The 18,285-nt window shown below is 49.8% G+C and overlaps 1 protein-coding gene across 5 annotated transcripts in view; it reads right to left on the bottom strand.

Moving 5' to 3' along the window:
- The window catches only part of EYA2 (EYA transcriptional coactivator and phosphatase 2), a 256,555-nt gene that overhangs the window by 30,488 nt on the left and 207,782 nt on the right, over positions 1-18,285 (bottom strand). For all 5 annotated transcript variants that reach the window (XM_042930777.1, XM_042930776.1, XM_042930778.1 and 2 more), the window contains one exon: positions 12,639-12,728. In XM_042930777.1, coding sequence (XP_042786711.1) covers positions 12,639-12,728 — 90 coding nt within the window. The remainder of the gene's footprint in view (positions 1-12,638; positions 12,729-18,285) is intronic.

Below are 18,285 nucleotides of genomic sequence, written 5' to 3' on the forward strand. Positions count from 1 at the left end.
GGAGCCCTGGCTTCTGTTCTCAGAAAACGGCATTAGAGCCCAAGATCTGGGGGCTGGGTGTGCTCGTTGCTCCTGGAGTGTCATTGCTTTGGGACTTTGTCAGGTGACAGAGAAAAGTCTCCAGGTTCCTTTTTGGAAATGATGAAACCTGGGTAGCACATCATTTGCAGGTGTGTGACAAGGCATATGCCGGCCTGATGAATGGTGCCAATTATAGTTCGGATCCTTCTTTCACCACGGGCCTGAAGTGGAAGCCCAGAGAGGGCCCGAACGGGACTTACATGAAGAGTCGCGGGGCATGGGTGAAAGTATCCGCGGGATTGCAGGGGTAGCCCGCCTTTCATCAGCGATGAAAACGACAGCGATTTGTCCGTTTGTCATGGGCTCAAAGTCCAGGTGTAGCTTCAGGGTGATACTCGTCTCATAAAATGTGTAGGAGAGCATCTCACCTTTTTCTTTGCTCCTAGTTTGTGCAGGATGGGGTTTGTCCTTTCCCTGACGTTTGCTGGAACTCTTTTTAAAACAGGCCTGGTGCCATTTTTGGAGAGTCCATCCTTAACTACCAGCCATGGGTTCATTTATTTTAAAATCCCCCCTGAGGTTAATTCTGGTAATTTCCATCTTCCTGGAAAGTGCCAAGTTCATCTAGGTGTCAAGTTCATTGGTATAATATCATACAGTATTCTCATAATTAAAAAACAAACCGGATCTGTCCTCAATCTGAGTAACGTCCATCCTTTCATTCTGAATGTTGTTTATCCATGTCTGCCTCTTTTTCTTTCTTTTACTTTTTTCTCGTTCGTGCTTGCCAAAAGCATCATCTGCCTTCATGGTCTTTTCAATGACCAATTCTGGTAACTTTCCTGTTTTTCTAATAGAAAATATGACCTAAGGCCGGATCACCCTTTGCTTGCATCCCACAGACTTCGATACTCAGCATTCTCATTGCCGTCCAGTTCTGACCAGTAAACGCAGTGACAAATACTTATCAAAACTGTTATGATCAAGCTGGGGACAGCTGGGGTTTCCCCACCTGCCCTGCCGAGCTCTGATCCCATGGCTTTCTGTCCCTGGCTGCCTGGAGACACGAATGCAGAAAGGAAACTGTTGACAAATTTGCTGTAGAAAAATGACTCTCATCAGAGGCCAGATGGACTCCCTGGCCACTCCTCCTCTTTCAGGGCAGGTATATTTTTAAGTGAGATTGCTTACTGCTGTCTCTGGACTAGCCAGAGAGGGGCTTGCTCCCCGGGAGGGAAACCCGGGCTGTCTTTCTTGTGTTGTCTAAATGTTTAACTTATCTGAAGAACACCAAGGAGGCCGTGGGCTGCACTGCATTAATGGCCGGTTGGGCAGGATGCCTCGGAGAGCAGCTCAGCGTTGACATGGTGAAATATTATTCTCCCTGATGGCTCCCGCAGCACCATAAATCAGACGTTAGCGATCAGGCCTGCACGTCAGGCAAGCAGCCACGGCTTGCCCAGGTTCCAGCCACTTCTGAGTCCCTCTAGTAAGATCTTTCCTGAAGCTCTGGCAGCACGTGGAAAACGTCCCCCTCCAGCCCACCCACCTGCCTGGCCACTCCTGAACCTGGTAGGCGGGGCGGGGGGGATGCTTTCGGCCAAAAACCTTTAGGTCAATCTTGTTTCTTACAGAGGACACTTTTCTCCCCTCCATTCTGTTGATCTTATGCCTTCTTCACCCACTCAGTTCATTTCAAAACTGTGTTTCCCATGCAGGATAAAGGTCCCAGCTTGGAAGTCAGCTTGGCCTCGGATTAAATCTCCATACTATCCTTACTCTGTGAACTCTCTGGGCCTCAGTTTCCTCATCTGTAAAATAGGCAAAAAAACCCTCCTTTGTAGGGTTGTTGTGAGATGTCAGTGAGAAAATGCATGTGTGATGTGTGGCACAGGAGCTCAATACAGGCAAGAGCTGGGCAAGTTAACATCTCGGTGCCTCAGTTTTCCCATCTCTAAAATGGGTATACATAACCGTATTTACTGTCTGTGGCCCTGTAAGGCCTAAAGGAATGAGTGCAGGCAAGCCCTCTGGACAGCATGCAGTGCGTTTTAGCTGGCACTGTGACTATTATTCCTGTCTGTGTCCTCCACTCAGCCCCAGCCCCGGCCCGCGTCCTTCTTTGTAGAAATGCATTCCGACCCCTTGTCTATTGCTCTGCTCACCTTCAGGGTGGGGAGTGAGGGCGCCAGCTTTGTTCGTTGTGATTTCCGTTGTTATTTGTGTGACTTTTGTTTTGCGTCTACAGCATGAAGATGATGTGCTAACTCATAGATGAACTTTTGTCTTTGTCTTCTACGTCGGGAACTTCTCTTTCCCTCCGTCTCTCTTTTTCTTTTTAAGATATTGAAAAAAGTAATCTCTACAGCCAACTTGGGGCTTGAACTTACAACCCTGAGATCAAGAGTCGCAGGCTCTACTATGCCAGCCAGTAGCCCCTCTGCCAGAAATTTCTTCTCCTCTTGCTGGCAGACCTTGCTTGTCTTTCTCCACATGTCCAGGCTACACCAACCCTCTCTGCTTTCTCTTTCCCTTTGAACCCATCATCTACAGCACCGTGTTGAGTCTAGATGTCCTGTCTGGAATCTTCTTTCTCAAGCCAGATGGCAGCTGCTCTCCCTAGGAGAGGCAGCGGAACACAGCGAATAAGTGCTGGGTCTAAATATTGCCACTGCCAACTGTGTGACTTTGGGCTGTTCACTTAACCTCTCTGTGCCTCAGTTTCTTCACTTGTAAAATGGGTGTTATGACTGAATGTCTGTGATCCCCCCTGCCACGAATCACGTGTCGAAGCTCTAACTCCCAGTGTGCCTGGGTTTGGATATGGGGCCTCCAAGGAAGTAACCAAGGTTAAATGAGGTCATAAGGGTGGCGTCCCAATCTAATAAGATGAGTGCCCTTATAAGAAGAGACGCCACAGAGCCCCGTTCTCCGTCTCCGCACCGAAGAGAGGCCATGAGAAGACAGTGAGAAGGAGGCCTTCTACAAGCCAGGAAGAGAGTCCTCGCCAGCAACGAGATCTGCCAGCACCTCCGTCAGGGACTTTAGCCTCCGGAACTGTTGGGGATTAAATGAGGTAATACATGTAAAGTGTTCAGAACAGTGTTTGGTACAGAAACGTCAGCTAAGATGATGATGATCATCGTCCCTGAAAATACAGGCCATGTCTGGTAAGTTTAGAACTCCAGAGTGGCACTGATAGAACTTTCTACAACGAGGTAAATGTCCAGTTCTGTCCATTGTAACGGCCACTAGCCACAGGTGGCTATTTACATTCAAATTAGTTAAAATTAAGTAACATTAAATAAGCATTCAGGGCCTCAGTTGCATTAGACTTATTTCAAGTGCCCCAAACCCACATGTGGCCAGTGGCTACTGTACTGGACAGAACAGAAATTTATAGCGTTGTAGAAAAATCTACTGGACGGGACTGCTCTAGAGAACTGGCTTTCAAATGGTTTTGACTGTGACTTTCAGTAAGAAAATACCTTTGCTATCACACAGAGAGGTTTTTTTTGGTGGTTTCTTTTTTGGCATTTCGAGTAAAAGCAAGCAGCGTGAGGCCTGGGTTGTGCTGGACACTAGGGGATCCAGAAATACGGTGCATCTGGCTGACGGCTCTCAAGGGCTGAGCACAGAGTTTCTCAACGAGGTGCCGCTGGCATTTCGGGTGTGCTGGTTCCTCATCCAGGACGCTGTCCTCACTGCTGGGTTATCTGGCATTCCGGGCCCTGCCTGCTAACAGTCAATAATTCTTCCCCTTCCGGTGACAACCAGCACCCTCCCTCCCATTTCCAAATGAATCCTCCTGGCAGGAAGGTTCTGCCCTCGGGTCCAGTTGAGACACACTGAAAGGGGTGCCCGGGTGGCTCAGCTGCGTCCAACTCTTGCTTTTGGCTTGAGTCACGATCTCATGGTGTGTGGGTCCGAGCCCCGCACCAGGCTCGGTGCTGACAGTGCGGAGCCTGCTTGGGATTCTCTCTCTCTCCCTCTCTCTCTGCCCCTCCCGCACCCGTGTGCTCTCTCTCTCTCAACACAAACTTAAAAAAAAACCCATATTGACAATAATGAGGTTGCAGACATTGCCAGTGCCTTGTCTTTGAGAAGAAATGGTAACAACGGTAACAATGCCCATCCTCTCCCACATACCGCACTGGCCTTTGCTTACAATTACCTGTTTCGTGTCTTTTTCGTGCCCAAACTGAGAGCCCTCTTGCTGGAATTTGGAAACACTCCTAATCACATTGCCTATAAAACCTCAGCCATTCTACAATGGTCTAGATTTTCAAATTCATTTTACTTTTTAAAATACTTTATTTTTTATTTTTAAATGTTTATTTTAAGAGAGAGAGACTGGGGGCAGGGATGGTCAGAGAGAGAAGGAGAGAGGGAATCCCAAGTCGGCTTCAGGCTCAGCACGGACCCCAGCGTGGGGCTCAGTCTCACAAAACGTGAGATCATGACCTAAGCCAAAATCAAAAGTCAGCCGTGTAACCAAATGAGCCACCCAGGTGACCCTAAGTTTTCTAATTAAAAATTAATTAATGTTTATTTATTCCTTTGAGAGGCAGAGAGAGAGAGAGAGCAAGGGAGGGGCAGAGAGAGAGCGAGAGAATCCCGGGCAGGGGTACAGTGCAGAGCCCAACACGGGTCCCAATCCCGTAAGATCACAATGAGCCGAAATCAAGAGTCGGATGCTTAATTGACTGAGCCACCCGGGTGCTCCTCAAATTAATTAATTATTATTACTCTTTCATTTTTTAAAGAAATTTATTTATCTTTAAGAGAGAGAGCGTGTGCGAGCAGGGTGGGGGCAGAGAGAGAGGGAGAGAAAAAACCCCAAGCAGGCTCCACACTGTCAGCACAGAGCCCAACACAGGGCTCGAGCCCCTGAACCGCGAGATCACGACTTGAGCTGAAATCAAGAGTTGGATGCTTAATTGACTGAGCCACCCAGGCGCCCCACCTCAAATTTATTTTTAATCGAAGTCATAGTATCTTGAAATAGGAATAATGAATTCTTGTTTTGAAGATTTGTTTTTTTTTCAAGAGTGCAGACCTTGGAGCCCAGCAAATTCAGGTTTGAATCTTGGGCTTAACATAGCTGCCGTGAGCATGGGCAAATATCTCACCCTCTCTAAACTTTAGTTTCCTCATCTGTAAAATGGGGGAAAATAAACACGACTGACTACACATGGTTGTGCACAAATTCCTGGCACCTTTGCAGGTGACGATTCTTTACAAAAATTTTTTTAAATGTTTATTTATTTTTGAGAGAGAGAGAGAGAGAGAGAGATACAGAGCATGAGCGGAGGAGGGGCCGAGAGAGAGGGAGACAAGAATCCGAAGCGGGCTCTAGGCCCTGAGCTGCCAGCACAGAGCCCGACGTGGGGCTCGAACCCATGAACTGTGAGATCATGACCTGAGCTGAAGTCAGATGCTTAACCGACTGAGCCACCCAGGCACCCGTGTAGGTGATGATTCTATATGCACATAATGATAATGAAAATTGTTATAATAAAATAATGCTAATCACCATCAGTTATGTAGTGCCATTATGTGCTAGGTGCTGTATATACATTAATTCACTTAATTCTCATAGTAATCTTAGGAGGTGGCTATTATTACCCCCATGTTGCAGATGATGACAGGCACAGAGAGGTTAAGGAAGCTACCTGAGGTCACACAGCTTGTAAGTGCAGAGCTGAGATATGGACCGAGGCCATCTGGCCCCGGAATCTTTGCTCTCAATGATTACGTCCTATTGCCTCTGATAAAGGCCCACTGGACAGGGGGAGTGTGTAGCTCATCCTCTGGGTTTTTGTACCCATCAAACTCATTTCAAAAAGTCATGAGCCCAGAGGTCCCTGAAGCTGAGGTCCAAACACCCAGTGGGTCCATTCCCAGGTCTGGATCTAGACTTGCTCCTTGGCGACTCCCACCTCTCAGGCCGTCTCTAAGACTTGACGGAGACCTTTCGCTGCTCTGCACGGGGGCACAGGACAGACTGCGGCCAATCCTGCAGGTGCAGTTACAACTGACATCATCTCAGCCGCCATTGTCGGGCACTTACCGCGTGCCAGGCACCCCGCGCACCGGCACACCCAATCCTCGTAGGGAGGCGGCGCTGGGCACCGGGATAAGGGCCTTACCCACTCCAGCTCTGATCTTACAACGATCCACAAGACGTGTTTTACTTCTCATTTTACAGGAATGGAAACTGAGGCCCGGAAAGTTGAAGTCACGGTGTCTAAGATCATTCGGGGGTGGCAAAGCGGGGTATAAACCAAAATCTTCAAAGCCTGGGCCTCCACCACTACCTCATTCTGTGGGCGTTTGCTCTGCTTTGAGTATCATGGTTCTCTGCCAAGCTCACTTTTCCAGTCACCACATGCATTCTGGGGTGGGTCAAAGAAAGGGACGTCTGTCTCTCTTCCTGCTGGAAGTTCCTGCAGTCACCCAGTCTTTGGACAGGCAGAGACTGGCTTCGGTATAAAGGCCAGGGCCTCGTCGCTGCTGCTGTCACCTGTGGGTGCTGATGTCCCCCAGCGTGGATGAGTGTGGGGGCGGGGGAACGGTCAGGATTCTGCTTTCTTCCTGCCACTGGCAACACTTCGAACTAGCCGGGGTGGGGGGGGGGGCAACCTGTGCTCCCCGCCTCCCAGCTGACACCTGGAGGGAGCCTGGCCCCAGGCACAGAGCTCCGAGGGCTCCCATATTCACTCCAAAATATCTTTTCCCAAAGGAGCTGGGTCCTAATTCAGTTCTGAGTATACTTTCCTTTTGCCTTCTCTTGGTTTCGTTGGGGTTACAGGGAGATAGAAAAAGAGACCAAACTACTGCATGTCCCAAAGCTACGAGGTTTAATATTGGGGCAGATCTTAACCCTATAGGGTAATGAGATTTTCCCACCACCCTCTCTAGAGACATACTTGTACACATACACTATGCTGCATGCATTTTCAGGGGTTCACGCACCCTTAACAGATGGGAGTATGACCTGAACAATCACCCTCAAGCTGTAAATTCTGCAAGCCAGATTTTGTCTCTAAGTTGCTGAAGTGACTGGCTGGTACTTCTGACGCACATTTCCATCTATGAAGGTGAAACAAGTTAATAAAAATGGGGTCTGTCTGCAGGAGTATTAACTTCTGCTGTATTGTATGTTCTCCGAACATGCAAATCCATATCTTGCCTCTTCACCTTTGCACACGCTGTTCCCTGGCCTGGGAATACTCTTCTCCCAAGTGTCTCTCTCCTGTACTTCCTCCCCATCTCCCCACCCCCCAACCCCCCGCAGCAAATCCTTACTTTTTCTTTAATACCCAGCTAAAGTAGCTCCTCCTCTTTGATGGTTCCCTTGTTCCCCTCATCCCAGCCAAAAGGGTTACTTAATCACTTCCTACTTTGGGCTTCTGCTGAGCAACCTTGGGAATGCCCATCAGAGCAGTCCTAGCCCACCTGTTCTATGATGGTGTGTTATGTGTGTGTCCCTTACCAGGAGGTGCAAAGGGGCGCCATACCTGGCTCATGTCTGTGACCAGAGCCCCTTGTCCACAACAGATGGGCAGTAGATGTTAATGGGAGGAATACAAGGTGGAAGGAAGGAAGAAGGAAGGCTATGTGGATGGACAGAAGACAGGAAGGGAAGAAAGACAGATGGAGGGAAGTTAGGGAATCAATGGAAAGAAGAAAGATGGAAAATACATGGACGGGGAGATGGAAGAATGGATAGTTGGGTGAATGAGTTGGGGGGGTGGACTGATGGATGGAAGGGAAAAGGGCCAGGTGGCTGAAAATGATAGGCTGGAAATACAGGTGGATGGACAGAGAGAGGGAGAGATCAGAGGATGGGTAAAGGAACAAAGAATGGAAGGAAGAAAAAAAGAAGGGGGTGGGAGAGAAGTAAAAGGAAAGAACAGATGGGCTGGGTTCTGTGGCGGGGGAGGAGAGAGAAAGAGAGAGAGAAGAGAGAGAATGCAAGCTAAGATCGAAGCAGGGGAGGGAGGAAGCAGGCAAAGAGGGAAGGCTGGAAGAAGTAAGGACAGTACTTTGTCTAGTTCGGGCCTGCCATGTGTTTTTCATACTGGGGCCACGTTAACTGGCATCTCCTCCCCTGCAGCCTGAGCCTGCACGTCAAACCCAAGAGGGCTGTGCTCTCTGCTCAGCTGGGATGGAGGCCGCAGGGCTGGGTCCAGCACCTGCTTTGGCCGTGACTCATGCACCCCTCCAGGAAGTGGCAGCTCGGGAGGCTCCCCACGAAAGGGCTTTCAGGGTGAGCGCAGTTCAGTGCGTCCTGAGGACGGTTGCCACGGCTCTTGAGCCCTAAACACATGGGCGTCAATCAAGCCCACACCCTGCACGGCGACCCAGCCAACATTTTGGACAGGGGTCCCTTCCCTGGATTTTACGGCACCACGAGCAGCTCCTGCTCCAAGGCGAGGTGGCCGCGAGAGAGGCGGGAGGTACTTGTGGGTATTTGCGCCCAGGCTCCAGCTATCTCTGTATTGCGCGTACCGTTTCTGAATCATTGTAAAATCCAGAGTTGGGCGAGCTAGCTGTATTCTTCTAGCTCACAGTAGCATAAATGATTATTTAAATTGCCCTCGCACCATGCCCCCCCCCCCCCCATCCCAGTGGCACACGCAGGGCAGAGGCCCATTTACGGCTCACGTACAGCGTGCTGGGCTCCGTGCGGACGGCTTCCATCTATCTCCCATCATCATTACAGCCCTGGAAGGGGGGGGCTTCCCTTCTACCCATTTAGCAGATGAGGTGACTGAGGCCAAAGGAGAGGGAGAAACCTGCCCGGGGCACACAGCCAGGGACTGGTGGGGCCAGGCTCAAAGGCAGACGGGGCTGATGAGCAGGTGCCCGCCCTAGACTCGGGACGCGTACCCTGGCTAGCCTGAGCTGCAGCTGAACATGACACCTAGTCTGTGTCTGCCAGTCCCCCTACGCCTCCGATTCTTCCCCTCGAGTGCGTTCACACGGGGGTCCGGGCACCTGACTTGGCCAGAGGCAGATCCCTGCTTTCCCCCGGCAGCCACAGGGAGCCTCTGAACCCCAAGTCGGATGGTGGAGCTCTCCTGCTCAAAACCCTCCAGGGGCTTCCAGTCACCCTGAGAATATCACCCAATGCCTCAGGATGCCTCAGGATGCACCCACCTTGGCCCCGCCCACCGTACTCCCCCCTGCTGACGCTCCAGCCTCCCTGTTTCAGGAACCTGCCAACTTTGGCCAGGCCTCAAGGCCTCTGCCCTGCTGTTCTCTCTGCCCAGCACACTCCCTGCCGGGACACCCACACGGCTCCCTCACCTCGTTCAGGTGTCTGCTCAAGCGGGAGAGAAGCCTGGCCTGCTTGCATCAAGTGAAGTCACAGCCCCGGGACCATCTCCTTTCCTCCCTGACTCTGCTGGTCTCCGGTGGGGGCCCTTCGTCTGACGGTACATATTCAGTTGTTTATATTGCGCGTCCCGCACCGGAAGGTCCGTGCTTCGAGGGCGGGGATCTTGTTGCGTATCGTTTGCCGCTGGATCCACGGCACTTAGAGGAGGGCCCGGCAAACGGCAGCTTTCCCTTAAACCGCACGCGAGAGCCAACCCCGATTTACAGACGGCAGTGCAGGCTCAGAGCGGAAAGGGGTCTTCTGCACTCTGTCTTCTAAACCCCACCGTCCAGGCGGGCACTGGCACCAAGCACCTCTCCCGAGTCCCATCAGCCTCCTCGGGGAGCCCCGGGAAGCTGCCCGCCCCCCCACCCCCGGATTCTGACACAGGGCTCCCCACACCAGCAAGCGAACTGTTTGCGCTCATGTGAGTCTCAACTTCTCCATCGGGTATCGTGGTTGCAATTCTGCCGAGGTGCCCTGGGGGCCTCTGGCACTGGGGACAGGTTTGAAAAAAATTCAGAGAAGAAAACCAAACTGGCTTCCCTAGGAGCTCCAGTTGGCCATGAAATCCGTTCGCCAAGAGGTGTGACTTCCACTCCGGGGCCAAGGAGGAACGGCAGAGGGGGAAGGCCGAAGACATTGCCTCGAAACACACACATGTCAGTCCAGCATAATGCCCGGCTCTGAGCCTCCGGTTCAACCGACGCTGAGAAAGCCCCTACTGTGTGTCTGGTGTTAATTCAAACTCCTGTATCTGCCTGTCGGTCTGGTATCTTCCCTGGGGTGTCACAGACGCCTCAAAGCCCGCGTGCCCACCACACTGTCTGTCCATCTCAGAGAGTGGCACTGTTGCCCTGGTCAGGCCAAGCCCAGGACCCTCACCCCTGACTCCTCTCTCTCCACCCCCCCGACATCCAACCCATCAGGAGCTCTCTTGGCTTTACTGCCATCCCGAGGCCCATCTCCTACCGCCTCGGTCCCGCCCATCTTTCTTCTCTTGCTCGGACAACTGCAGTAATCTCTTGGCTGGTCTCCCAGCCTCCACTGTTTCCCTCCTCTTGCCCATTCTCCACGCAGCAGCCAGAGTAGTTCTTTTAAAACATAAGCTAGATCAGGCAGCCTTTCCTGTTTACTGCTCTCAGGCTCCATGGCTGTCCACAGCACCTAGAATAAACTCTGATGTCCAGGACCTGTGTCTGGCCCAGAACTCCACCTCCAGACTCATCCATCCCAGTTGCCCCCACACTTTCACTTCTACGCTATGGTCATTGTGGCCTTCATACCACTTCCCACCCCAGGGCCTTTGCATGTGCTGGTCCCACCTCCTTACATCTCCACCTGGCTGGCTTCTGCCGCCACTCAGGCCTTGGCTCAAGCGTCGCCTCCCGAGAAGCCTTCCCTGGCTCCCTCGAGAATGCTGCCCCCCAACCCTACCCGCCTGTTGCCCATCACTCACTATCATATCTCATTCTTTTCTTTTCTTTACACCCTTTTCATTAAATGAACTTTCTCACGGATGGATTTGTTTGGCTGTTTACTGCTGAAGCTCTGGGGACTGAAGGTGATACAGCAGTGGTTTCTGCCTTCATGGAACCAACATTCTAAGGAGGAGATCGTGAGAGACCAAATATACCCTTGACTTTCTAAGTACAAGAGCCAATAAATTCCTTTTCTCTTTTGCTAAAACCAATCAGGTTTCGCTATTTGCAGGCAGCCCGCTCTTGATTATATTAGGCTCCATAAATCCTTGCTGAATTCAATTACCACGTCTGTTTTGTTGTTTTGCTCATTTATTCTCTCCCTCTCCCCCTCCCTGCTCCCTCTTTTCCCCAAGACACGAGAGGTCATTGTAAAGGGAGCCTGCACATTGCATCTGGCTAAAGGGACAGTCCCGGGTCTGATGGCTCACGGACTCCCCACTGTGCCAGTGTTCTCTTTTGTCATCAATGCGTCGATGAGTTTGTACACAGACCCTCTCTTTAAAATAGATGTTGGACAGAGAACATCAATTCCATTTCACAGATGGGAAGGCTGAGGCCCAAATGGCTTGCCTAGGCTGCACGGAACACAAGATTGTTCATTTCGGCAAGGGTTTCCTCCTCTGGGAATCCAGGGCTGCAGACCAGAAAGGAAAACCTGTATCCTTTCCTGATGGTAAATAGGACTCATGTTCTGGGCCCACCAGGACAGTTCTGGAATTCATAGCCTTGATAGGCCTGCTTTACAGGCTAGTCCCAGGGCGTTTTGATTCCAGGAAAAAAATACCCCTGCTAAGATAAATAGGAGTGTTCTTTCACACGCAGTATAACTTTGGGTTCACTTCCTTTTTCAATCTGTTAAACCAATCATGCAAATACAATTTACAAAGCCAGAAGGTCCCCACATTAATCCTCTTATCAACCCAAAGAACCCTCCTTCCCCTTGGTGAAAGCTGCTTGCTCTTTCATCAGAGCTCAGGAATGCATCGCCTTTCCCTCCTCGCTTTGGCTACCAGGAAGCTCAGAGATTAACCTCTGAACTTAATTGCAGGTGGTGGCCTCAGCCAGATATTTTTGCACAAGTGCCTTACCCTTAGCTTTCTATCGCTCTGCCTTTGCTTTAATAGTTCAATTTTAAATATGTTTTTTTATTTGAAGTTCTTCTCAAATCTTTCCGCCACAGGCCGGGTATAAACAAAGGATTCAAACTTATTTCTGACGCTGTCCTCCCCCTTTTCCCTGTGTCCTTCGCCACTGGCTTCGGGGCCCAGGAGCTGACACTGAATAAGCACGGCCCCTCTGTCTGCGCTCACTCTCTTTGTAAAACACATTTTCAGGGGGATGTAAATTGCTTTTAAAAGCTTCCATGCCGGCCCACTGCTCATTATTACTGACCCAGGAGGATCTCTACTAATTTGCCTTAACAAACTTATTAAATAGCAAATTTCGGGAGGAAGAAACTACACAGTCTTTATTAGATCAGCGAAACGGCCGTGGACGTCACCACCAGGGCAGAGAGCCGCCCATTAGCCACAGGGGGGAGCTGGGGAGATCAGCTGGTCAAGCGTGTTTTCAATAAATTGGCGCTGGCCACCGTTTTGTGGCTTCTTGGGGGTTGTCAGCAAAAGCTTCTAGCCTCCAAAGGAAAAAGGAAACACAGAAAAGAGAAGAAGCAGCGTCTCTTCCCCTGAAACCAGACACAGGCCACCAACTACGGCGACTACGACACAAAACGGGCAGTTCCAAACCTCCAGGTCGTTGAAGAACAGATGGGTATCTGCAAGGTTGAAGATCATTTCTTCCATCATCAGGCCGATGCGCACAGACGTCGTGGTGTCCTGGTAGAAAGACAGGACAGAGTCACACGCCAGTGGGGCCTCCCCCGTCCCATCCCGCCCCTGTCAGGCAGCCCAGGTCGGTTCTGAGGGGCTCACACGCGGCCTAGGCTGCATCAACGTGTTTTCAAAGGTTCCCTCCCGGCCCTCCTGCTTTCCGGGAGGCCCGGACGACTGCAGGGGAAGCAACGTAAACTATGTAAGCCCACTGGGAGAGCCGGCCTGTCGATTCTCTCTTTATGACAATCTCTCTACGGATGCTGTCTTACTCTTCCCGATACACGAAGTCCCTCTGTTATCTAGCAAATGGATTAATTACAAAAATGAGCACACAGGATGCCCTGGGTGTCTCAGTCAGTTGAGAGTCTGACTCTTGATTTCTCTAGGTCCTGATCTCAGGGTTTGTGCAATGGAGCCCCGCGTCGGGCTCCGCGAGCCTGCTCGGGATTCTCTCTTGCTCTCTCTCTCTATCCCCCCCTCCCCTCCTCTCTCTCTCTGTCTCTCTCTGTCTCAAGAATAAAGAAATAAACTTAAAAAAAAGAAAAATGAGCACACAAACTAAACCCCATTATGGTCCATCCATACCCTGGAAACCTAGCCCATTTGATTAAAAAAGTGAAGTCATGCTAGGATTACTTGAATCTACCTCCAAGGTATTAAGTAACAAAAGCAGATCGCACCACGTTATGTGTGAAACCCAACTGTGCAATGAAGGGTCCCTTCTTTCTCCCTCCCTCTCTTTTCTATGCACGTGCTATGGTAGACTGCATTACTGATCACCCATATTTGGGGTCCCTTCCTGGGGAGCTTTGCCCTGTAGGAGAGGGATCCTCACTGGGGGTTGGTACCCTACCCCCACGGGCCCAATCTGGCCTGCTGCCTGTTTGTGTATGGCTTATGAGCTAAGAACGGCTTTTTACATTAAAAAAAATATATGTTTACTTATTTGAGAGAGAGAGCGCATGCGCGTGAACGAGTGGGGGAGGGGCAGAGAGTGGGAGACAGAGGGCTCCGTGCCGACAGTGGTGAGCCTGACACGGGGCTTGAACTCACGAACTGCGAGATCATGACCTGAGCTGAAGTCGGATGCTCAACCGGCTGAGCCACCCCGGCGCCCTGACTTTTTTTTTTTTTTTTTTTTTTACATTTTTAAACAGTGTATTGTCTGTGGTTGCTTTTGCCTTTTGAAGGCAGAGGTGAGCAGGAGCCACACAGCCCCCGTGTCCTGTAGAGACTGAAATATTTACTCTCTGACCCTTTGCAGGAAAAGTCTGCCGGCCCCTGATATATACCCTCCTTGTTGAACTTAGATGTGACCATGTGACTTGTGTTGGCAGAAGTCATGCTTCAGCTGTGGTCAGAAGCTTTCAGAGTGAGTGCATGGTTGGTCAGGCTCTCTCTTCCCAGTTCATAAGACTAAATGTTCCAGAGGCAAGACAATGTGGGTCAGAGCTGCAGCAGATCAGAATGGGCATGAAAGAGAAGTAGACGAGATTCAGGGGATGTTTGTTACTGCAGCATAACCTCACCCATCCCAACTGATGCACATGAAAAATACTGGGCACGATGGTTCTCAGCTCTGGCTGCACGCCGTCACGATTAAGAGCATTCAAAACTCCTGATGCTCAAGGCCCCACCGTAGACCAATCAAATCAGAATTTCTGAGGGTGGGGTCCAGGCATCAGGGATGTTTAAAGCTCCCTACCCAATTTCAACATGCAGCCAAGGTTGAGAACCACTGGTCTGAAAGGATCTACAACACTTAGTGATATTCCTGGTTCGTATCTATTAAGTGCTTTCTCGGTGCCACTTTACAAATGAATCCATTTAATTCCCACAAAGACTTAGGGGTTGAGCATTATTATGTTCCCATTTTACAGATGAGAAAACGGAGGCCCCAAATGGTTGGGTAACTTGCTCAAGGCCCTGCAGCTGGTGGAGTGCAGGGATTTGAACCCACGTCGTGTGGCCCCAGACCAAAACTGCTTCTGAGGAGGGCTTGGAGGGGCGGGGGTTGAAGGAGGCATGCAGGGGACCTTGTGCTGCCTGTCACTCCATACACTTCTTTTCCTGTTTGCATTTTTCCCCGGGCCGCTGTCTGACCTCTATTATAAAAAATAAATAATTAACGACGTAAACCCTTCTTGACCCTTAAAGAAAAAGGGAAAAACATGTCGCTGGTGACGTCAGCTTCACACACACAACTGTGAAGAATCAAGCCCAGGAACGCAGCCATTAGGTGAAACACCTCATTAGGGCCCCCAAAGCCAAAGCTTAGCACTCTGGGTCCTGGCTGGAAGGCGGCGGGGTAGAGGGCTCAGTGAAAAATGAAGGGAAGATAAGGAAAACAAACGTTTCAGGGCCAAGCAGGGAATCGTTCTGTGACCCGGGAAAGGACTTTGGGGGGGTTTCCACGCATGACTCATCCCCGAACCATTTTACCTCTGCAAAACTGCACATTCCTTCTTGGCAAGGCTGTGCACCTAACCACGGATGACCAGCCCGCAGCACGCTAGACAAGAAGGGAGAAGCTGCCATCCACACTCAGCTGCTAAAAGGATTTATGTAGAAAAACGTCAACTCCCAGGCCAGCACACAAAACAGGAAAAGTAATTATTGTATGCGGAAGGGTCTGTCTGTGAAAAGTATTTTGTATGGTTAGACGAAGGCAAATACTCAGTATCGATAAAGCTGGAATTGTGTCTTATCGATACTGGCAGGAGGTGGAGAGAAAATCTGCGTGTGTGCGATGGGGGCTGGGGCGAGAAAAGAGAGCTCAATTTTCATCTTCTAGCTTGGGAGGCCAGGGAGCATGCCTAAAACAGGAAAAAAAAAAAATCAAGGAGTGGTACCAGAAGCAGGCTACTCAGAAATTTGGAGGTAAATACCGAAAGAATCAGCAAGAGTGGAAGGTTGTGGCCTCTGGGCAGAAAGAAACGGTGTGGTGGGGTCCACTGAGGACCCTTTTCTTTGTAGAACTATATGAGTTTTAAACTATATGCGTATATTTCCTGGATTAAAAAAAAAAGAAAACTAAATAAAAGGGAACGTGGGGCACCTGGGTGGCTCAGTCGGTGGAACGTCCAACTCTTGGTCTCAGTTGAGGTCAGGATCTCGGGGTTCGGTTTGTGAGTTGGGGCTCCTCGCAGAGCCTGCTTGGGATTCTTTCTCTCTCCTTCTCTCTCTGCCCCTCCCCTGCTCGCATGCTCTCTCTCTCTCAAAATAAATAAATAAACTTAAAAAAAAAAATAAAAGGGAACTTAGTAATTCTACTTCTCATTGTCTACTCTAGAGAAAGGCCATACCTATGAACGAGACGGAGTTGTCTGTAAATAGCGAAAGACTGAACAATTTAGCTGTCCGGCCAAAGGTTACTAGAAATATAAGCTGCAGTATATTCATTTGGTGGAAAACTAAATTCAATGGAAAGAAATGAACCACGTGTCTGCATATTAACATGGACACGCCCCCCCTAATACTGAGTGAAAGCAACACTTTTCTGAAAGTTATATACTGCATTAGTTATTAGCATTTACTAGAAACACATACAATGCTACTACATATTTTCCACAGGCACTTCTATATTTATAAATATCTGAAAGGATGTACCAGAATCCTAACAGTTAATTACTTCTGGAAGGCAGAGAGGAGGGGACAGGAATTAAAGGTAAGGACGAAAGTAAATTTTAACAGGAGCTACAATATTCTAAAATGTTTTGAAAGAGAGAGGATTCACATACAGTATAATTAAAAATTAAAACAAAATTAAAAAAAAAAACCCTTTTTTAACCTTTATTCGTTTTTGTGAGACAGAGACATATAGTGCCAGTGGGGGAGGGGCAGAGAGAGAGGGAGACACAGAATCCGAAGCAGGCTCCAGGCTCTGAGCTGTCAGCACAGAGCCCGATGCGGGGCTCGGACTCACGGACCGTGAGATCCTGACTCGAGCCGAAGTAGGACGCTCAACCGACTGAGCCACCCGGGCGCCCCTAAAACACCCAAATGTTTCTGAGGAGAACCTTTAGGATACCAGCTATTCCTTGATAATTCTCCTTGTTTCAGATTTTCCTAAAATCTGCTGGGATGCTGCCTGGAGATTGTTTTGAACTCCGCTGGTGGGACCTCTTTCCCATGAATTTGATAAGAACTAGGGGTTCAGGGGTAGAAAAGTCTGGAATAACCCAAGAGAAGCACAACGGTTAAGTAACACAGAATGCGACCTTGGGCCAGACCACTGTATCCAAGTAGAAAACGTTCTTCCAGGGTTGCAAAGACTGAGAAACTAAAAAAAATTGGTGGAGACTCAGCGTTAAGGAGTGTGAAACACATCCAGAGTGGGGGCGGGAGGAAAATGACCGGTTTTATCCTGTGTTACCTGCTGAATACGTCCCTCATACGATCCACAAACATACCACCCTGGTCTGTCGGCTTCGGTCACTCTGTGCGGCTTGGAGGGGGATCCTCTTTCTGATCTAGCACGTGTCCTTGGCAAACAAGGCCTAAAACATGGAAGCCTTCGTGCCATGTTCTTCAGCTCCTAACAGGCCCCTGACCCATTCAGACCCGCTCTGGTCCCTCTGCCACCCTGGGAAGCAGTGAGATTCAAATGAGCTAGCACATGGGGACACGCAGCCTGGTATACAGCAGGCACTCCATAAGCACTCGTCATTGTCAAAATCCCCCAATCGACTTCGTCGAACCCTTAAGCAAAGAACCTGTTTCTGTGAGCCCAGCAGAAACACCCTAAATCAGATGACATTTTATGAAAACCACTTAAAAAAATTTTTTTTTAAATACTTATTTATTTTTGAGAGTGAGAGAGACAGAGTGCGAGTGGGAGAGGGGCAGAGAGAGAGGAAGACACAGAATCTCAAGCGGGCTCTAGGTTCCAAGCTGTCAGCACAGGGCCTGATGCGGGGCTCGAACCCACGCACCATGAGATCGTGACCTGAGCCGAAGTAGGATATGTAACCTACTGAGCCACCCAGGTGCCCCCAAAACCACTTTTTAAAAAAAGATTTCTTTAACGTTTATTTATTTTTGAGAGAGGCAGACTACAAGTGAGGGAGGGGCAGAGAGAGAGAGGGAGAGACAGAACTGGAAGCAGGCTCCGGGCTCTGAGCTGTCAGCACAGAGCCCGACGCGGGGCTCGAACTCACGGACGGAGAGATCATGACCTGAGCCGCAGTCGGATGCTTAACCGATTGAGCCACCCAGGGGCCCCCTGAAAACCATTCTTAATCACTACACACTCTTTGGATTAAAAAAAGTCGGCTTGTTTAGGTTAATGTCCTAAATAAGCAACAGCAGAAACAGATTGTTTTTAAAAAATGATCCATTTAAACCAGAAGGGAGAACCGAGAAAAGGAATTTTTTTTTTTTTTTTCCCACAACAGGCTTCAGTTCGTACCTTGTCCACCAAAGGACCGTGGCGGGGGCTGGTGGGGCTGGGTGGATGGAACGTCATCTTTGTTAGACTTCAGAGTTTGGGGCTGGTTCTCTCCCACGGAAGGCACAAATCAAAGGCCCTGCGGATTTTCTCAATGTGTTCTAATGACCT

This window comes from Panthera leo, chromosome A3 (genome assembly GCF_018350215.1).
Source record: "Panthera leo isolate Ple1 chromosome A3, P.leo_Ple1_pat1.1, whole genome shotgun sequence".
In the NCBI taxonomy this organism is placed as follows: Eukaryota; Metazoa; Chordata; class Mammalia; order Carnivora; family Felidae; genus Panthera; species Panthera leo.